This window comes from Acinonyx jubatus, chromosome B1, assembly GCF_027475565.1.
Source record: "Acinonyx jubatus isolate Ajub_Pintada_27869175 chromosome B1, VMU_Ajub_asm_v1.0, whole genome shotgun sequence".
Lineage (NCBI taxonomy): Eukaryota > Metazoa > Chordata > Mammalia > Carnivora > Felidae > Acinonyx > Acinonyx jubatus.
In genome coordinates, this window is record NC_069382.1 from 121,465,929 (window position 1) to 121,471,928 (window position 6,000).

At 37.6% G+C, this 6,000-nt stretch overlaps 1 protein-coding gene across 3 annotated transcripts in view; it reads left to right on the forward strand.

The window, feature by feature from the left end:
- Positions 1 to 5,471, forward strand: part of STPG2 (sperm tail PG-rich repeat containing 2) — a 598,009-nt gene extending 592,538 nt beyond the window's left edge. Inside the window, exon 14 of one of the 3 annotated variants that reach the window (XM_053217109.1) lies at positions 5,296 to 5,471. In XM_053217109.1, the coding sequence (XP_053073084.1) occupies positions 5,296 to 5,425 (130 nt within the window). In that variant the 3' untranslated portion in view covers positions 5,426 to 5,471. The remainder of the gene's footprint in view (positions 1 to 5,295) is intronic. The other 2 variants (XM_053217110.1, XM_053217112.1) reach the window with 2 other exon arrangements.
- Positions 5,472 to 6,000: the final 529 nt, after the last annotated feature.

Consider the following 6,000-nt stretch of genomic DNA (forward strand, 5'->3'; position numbering starts at 1 on the left):
ATTTTCTGATGTTCTTGATATCTTGTTAATTTCTAATTAATGTTGTGGTCAGAAATGCTATTCTATATTATTTTGATCTTTTGAAATTTATTGAAACTAATTTTATGCCCCCACCATATTGACCTTTTTATAGCTTCTACCCACCTCCCCAACACACACACACACACACACACACACACACACACACACACAAAAGTGTATTTCTATAGCTATTGGGTCTAGTATTCTACAAATATCAATCAGGCCAACTTAGTTGATGTGATTGTTCAAGTCTTTTACAATGATGCTGATATTTTTGTCCCTTTCAGTTACTGAGAAAAGATTCTTGAAATGTCTAACTACATGTGAGTTCTATTTGTTCTTTTAGTGTTTAAGTTGTCCTTCATGTACTTGAAAGCTTTGTTTTTATGTACTTAAAATTTAAAATTGTTAGGTCTTCTAAATGAATTCACTCTTTTATTGTTATGAGATGCTTTATTTCTGGTAAAGACCATTATCTTGAAATTTATAGCCTTGTGCTTAGTGTTTGCATGATGCATCTTTACATACTTTCATTTTCAACATATTAATATTTAAACTGTGTTTCTTGAGAACAGCATATAATCAAATCCTTTTTTAAAAAATCTAGTTTAACAATCTCTGTCTGTGGAATGATAGTCCATTTTATTTATTTTTTTATAAGTTTATTTATTTTGAGAGAGAGAGAGAGAGAGCACACACATGGGATGAGCAAAGAGAGAGGGAGAGAGAGAGAATCCCAAGCAGAATTCTTGCACTGTCAGTGTGGAGTCTAGTGTGGGGCTTGATTTCACCAACTGTGAGATCATGACCTGAGCTGAAATCAAAAGTCGGACTTTTGACCTATTGAACTACCCAGGAACCCCATGATTATTAGTCCATTTTAATGTTATATATTATGATTGTGTTTGTCTATCATCTTCACATTTGTTCCTATTTATACTATGTCATTAACAATGTTTAAAAAATATAACAGTGTAAGTCTATGTTCTTATTGTAATATATTTTACTTCTATATGTGGCAAAAGCATATTACTTTATTAAATTATTTTTAAAAACATTTACAGATAAATTAGTACATGTATATGTAAATAAAGTAAAAATGTATTTGATGTCTACCCATATTTTTACCTTATAGGGTCCCCTTATTTGTTTCTGCATATCTGACTTCCATATGGTATTAATTCCTAGAGAACACCTATTAGCATTCCATCCAATACAGATGTACTAGTGATGAATTTGCCTAGTTTCTGTCTTTCTGAAAACGTCTTTCTTTTGTTTTTATTTTTGAAGAATAATTTCCCTCAATATGAAATTCCACTTTGGCAGTCCTTTTTTGTGGGCTAAATCAGCCTAATCTATGTTTGATTCTCATCTGAGTTTTCTTGCCCCTTTGGTTAAATTCAGTTCATCACTAACTTAAAGTACTTTAAAGCATTGACTTAAAACCTTCCCTTTAGCAAGGTTTGGGATCTGAGCATTAGCAAGAGTCTGGTAATCTCTTTTTCACTCACATCCAGCTTCTCGTTTTCTGAGTCATTTGGTGTTTTCTTTGCTCTCTTGTCCTGCTCTCTTTTCCTGCTCCCTGGGAAATGTCTTCCTATCCTGCAGCCCACCCCTTAGGGTTTGGAGGCCTGCTGTAGAACCCTTGGTGAAGAGCCACAGTTTCTCAGAGGGATTTCTCTTTATTCTCCTGCCCTGTCCCCAGCCTTTGGCATGTAGCTGTAATGCAGTCCGCAAAGGCTCAGAGTACTTCTATGGATTTCTCTTATTGCTCTCTCTCTAGTTCCAGCTTTTGGTGGATAGTTATTTTGCCCTTGGAAAAGGCCCATGTACCTTAGGGGTATCTCTCTCAACTTCCCTGCTCTGTCCCCAGGCTTCAGTGTACCCCCATCATGGTAAATACTTGGGGAAAGACAGGGCAAGTGGGTACAGACCAGACTCTGGCTGAGGTGTCATGTGATTTTCATCCTTCGAACTCGTCTGCGTAGTGCTGCGAAAGTTCATTAAAAGTCGGTCAGGTTTCTACATGCCTGGCCCTTATCTCTGAAAGATTTCTCCTCTCCTCATCCCTGTTAGTGGTAAAAGCAGCTTCCCAAGTGCTCATAATGTAATGCCCCCGATTTTGAATCCGAGAGACCACCAAGGAGCCGATACTGATGCAAACACACAAGGGTTTATTTGCAAGCTCGAGCTTGGGCCCAAGTATACCCGACACAGCAGAGCAGGGACTTGGACCCCTAGGTTAAAAGGTGTAGCAGTTTTATAGGGGCCAGTGGCCAATGAGATTGTAACACACACAGAAAGGTGCATAGTCATGTCAGTCCACACGCAGGTGGCCAATTGAATTACAATTTACCCTATAGTAACTGTTTGAACTAGCCTATCACTCTGGTCAGAATTGGCGCTCAAGGTTGGCGGGCAAAAGGCGGGGTTTACATTTTTTGGCAGTTAGGGGTTCCGCATTCCTATATGAGCCGGTTTCCAGTAAGGGTGTGCTCAGTGGCTTGACTAGGGTGGGGGAGTGTCTTAAGCAATAAGTAGGTCATGTGGGGGTTATACATGAGATGGTGGGTGTAGCACAAAATGGAGTTAGTCTTGCTCTGCTTGTGCAGGGGTAGGGGATTTTTGTTAAATTCCTTGGGTCCCACAATAACTTGTGGGATTTTAGTTTATTTTACTTTCTTTGCATATTCAATTCTCTGATTTTTTTTTTTTAAACTCCGATTTTGTTGCTTACCCAGGTTGTTCTAGTAGTTTGAGCAGAGTGCCACTCACTTGTAACTTTCTACATACTAACTCCATTTGGTGACTAAAAATTAGTACTATTAATCTGAACTCATGTTCTGGAACGTTATCAACTTCTCAGCCAACCTCAGAAAATGTTAAGGAAAACAAAAACCGTTAAAATGTGTCTATTTCTAATCTTTGTTTCATACCGTGTTCTTCTTTCAAGCTGTTTGCCTTGAATGTTCTAATTCATGTCTTCAGTACTTTTCTTTGTGCTGATATCCTCAACTGATTTGAATGTACCATTGCTCTCTGTAGGCCAACTTTTCTTTATATAGAGACATATGACTCTTCTGATCTTAAATCGTCTATGGTAATTATCTTTTAAAACTCTTCCCATTTCCTGGCAACTTCATGCAATTAGATACTCAGCACAGTTTTTACTGATATTTTTTCATAAATCATGTTTTAGATCATGTATGGCCCCTTGAATCTATCATATAAGTATGTTGCTATGATTAATCAACACATATTTTATCAACTGTTTTTACTTGATTAAATTTCTTCAAATCCACTTACTGAGAATAACACCAAAAATAATTGATCTGCTCTAGGGAGTGTCTATATATCTTATTGTTATGTTTTTATACAACTCTGAAATTCAGTTTTACTCTGAATTTCATAAACATACTATATGGCTTAACACTGGGTATTTGATAATTTCTGTGCTAAGGAATTTGTTATTCTCAGTTTTATTGAGGTGACTAAATATTTGATTCAATACTTCAAGCACAGGCTTGAATTCAATTCAATCATTACACATAGTTTAAGTGTGGAATTGTCAAAATGAATATGAGAAGATGAAGTCTTCTCACTAAGGCTAAAATGTAGCTATGCTGGACATTAAAAAAGGAGGGAAGGGTGCCTGGGTGGCTCAGTTGGTTGAGAGTCTGACTTTGGCGCAGGTCATGATCTCACAGTTAGTAAGTTCGAGCCCCATGTGGGGCTCTGTGCTGACAGCTCAGAGCCTGGAGCCTGCTTAGGATTCTGTGTCTCCCTCTCTCTCTCTGCCCCTTCCCCACTCATGCTCTGTCTCTCTCTGTCTCTCAAAAATGAATAAATATAAAAAAAAAAAGGAGGGAAGTGTGGCGTCTGAGTGTCTCAGCAAGTTAAGAGTCCAACTACAACTCCCATCATGACTTCATGGTTCAGGTTCAAGCCCTGCATCGGTCTCTGTGCTAATAGCTCAGAGCCTGGAGCCTGCTTCAGATGCTGTGTCTCCTTCTTTCTCTGCCCCTCCCTGCTCATACTCTGTCTCTCTCTCTCTCAAAAATAAGTAAACATTAAAAAAAAATGTAGCCTGCTGGAGCATTCACCTATCCTGTAGAAAGTCTATATTCTAAAATATAGTAGCAGGAATTAGAGATTAAACTGTACATAGTCAGTAGCAGTGCTTAAATATGTGATGTACTTATACATATTTTGGAATGAAATAAAAAGGGGGGGTTGATTAGGAGAAAAATACCATATAATTTTATTCAATAAAAATACTGCTTAGCTAATTTTTAATCTAATTAAATACTGAAATTTAAATATTCAGTTCTCCCACAGCCCATTATTAGTCATTTTAAGGAAGTAAATTATTCAGAAATATTTAAGATTTGAAAAATATGTGATAAAAATGTGAAATTTGCCTGAATTCCACATGTCTGAGCCTCACTACTTACTATTCACATAGGTGTTTGGACGTGTGTGTATGTGTGTGTGTGTGTTTTAATCACAATACAGTCCTGAGTTCATCAGAGTAGGATGTATAGTATAGTTACTATAACATATTTAATTCAACAGCTTTCAGAAGAGGGGAGAAAAATCACATCCCCTTATAGCACATAATATTTTGAGATGAACAGCTCTTTAATGAAGAGTAGAATGAGAATTATGATAAGCTGTTATCTAGGGAAATGTCCTAGCAGGGAAAACAGGAGTTGTAGAAACATCTGGGTTGAATTTTTGGCATAAGCAACCAAACGTTGTCCTCATGAGAAGCAAACCTTCCCAAAGAAAACACACTGAATCTGTCTGCTTTTATTAATGTGCCTCACTGGTGAATCTCCAGTGGTGATGGATCACCCTCATTTAAGGAATGATGTGCCGGAAAAATGCATTATTTTCAAGAGTAACAGAGTGGATTAATGCAAGTGTGTACTGAAAAAAAAAGTCAAAACTCTCTCATGATATATGCTGATTTTCGGGTGTTCCCCATTTGCACGGCTGTTTAAGCAAGCACTCTAAATGGAAATGCACTTGACATTTTTGTAACTGGATGTGATCAAACAACATTAGAATTTAGCTGATTTCTCAGAAAATTATTAAACCAATTTCTTCCTCATTTCCAATACTTGCATGGGGAAAAAGAGAAATAAGAGACATTTAATAAAAATTGACACTCAGAAGGAAAGCTGCCTGGGAACAATGTAAGGAGGTTCATATCTTTTTTTTTTCTCTTTCCTTTTTTTTTTCTCTCCCTTCCTTCTTCTGTCACAATAGTCCTGGGCTGCATACATCATCAGAGGAGAATTTTGATCACCTGTTTCCAGGCCTTGGTAAAGCAATTCAGGATAAATGTTCCATAAGGTACCTTGAGACTGAGTTATGCTTTCCATTAATGTTTATGTGACAAGGACTTGTTAATACAGAAATATTCTTAAACTTTCTGTAATAAATGATTCTGGCCTTGCAGCGTCTGGTAGCAGACAACTGAGCATTAAATCCTGCCAGGGAGGTAAGAGATAACATGGTAAGATGACTACATCTACTGGACAAGATCACCGGGCACAAGCGGTTATTATAGTATCTGGTACAAGTTAGGGCAGCATAGGAAACAGGATGATGGCAAGAAACATAATTGTTAGACTCTTTGTAGCTTGGACCTGCTAGAGGATTCCTGTTGTTTCACTGAAAACCAATTTAGTTATCTACTGCTACATAATAAGTGATCACAAACTTAGTAGCTTGAAATAACACATAATTATGCCCTATTTCCATGGTCAGAAATCAGGGCATAGCTTAGCTGGGCTTCTGCTTTAGGGTTTCTTGAGCTGTAATCAAGGCATCCAAGGGTTGGGTTCTTGTCTGAAGCTTGACTAAGGAAGGATTCACTTTCAAGCTCACATTGTTGTTGGCAGGATCTAGTTCCTTGCTGGCTGTTCGCTGGAGATCTCCCCCTGTTCCTTGCCATGTAGGCCTGTTCAT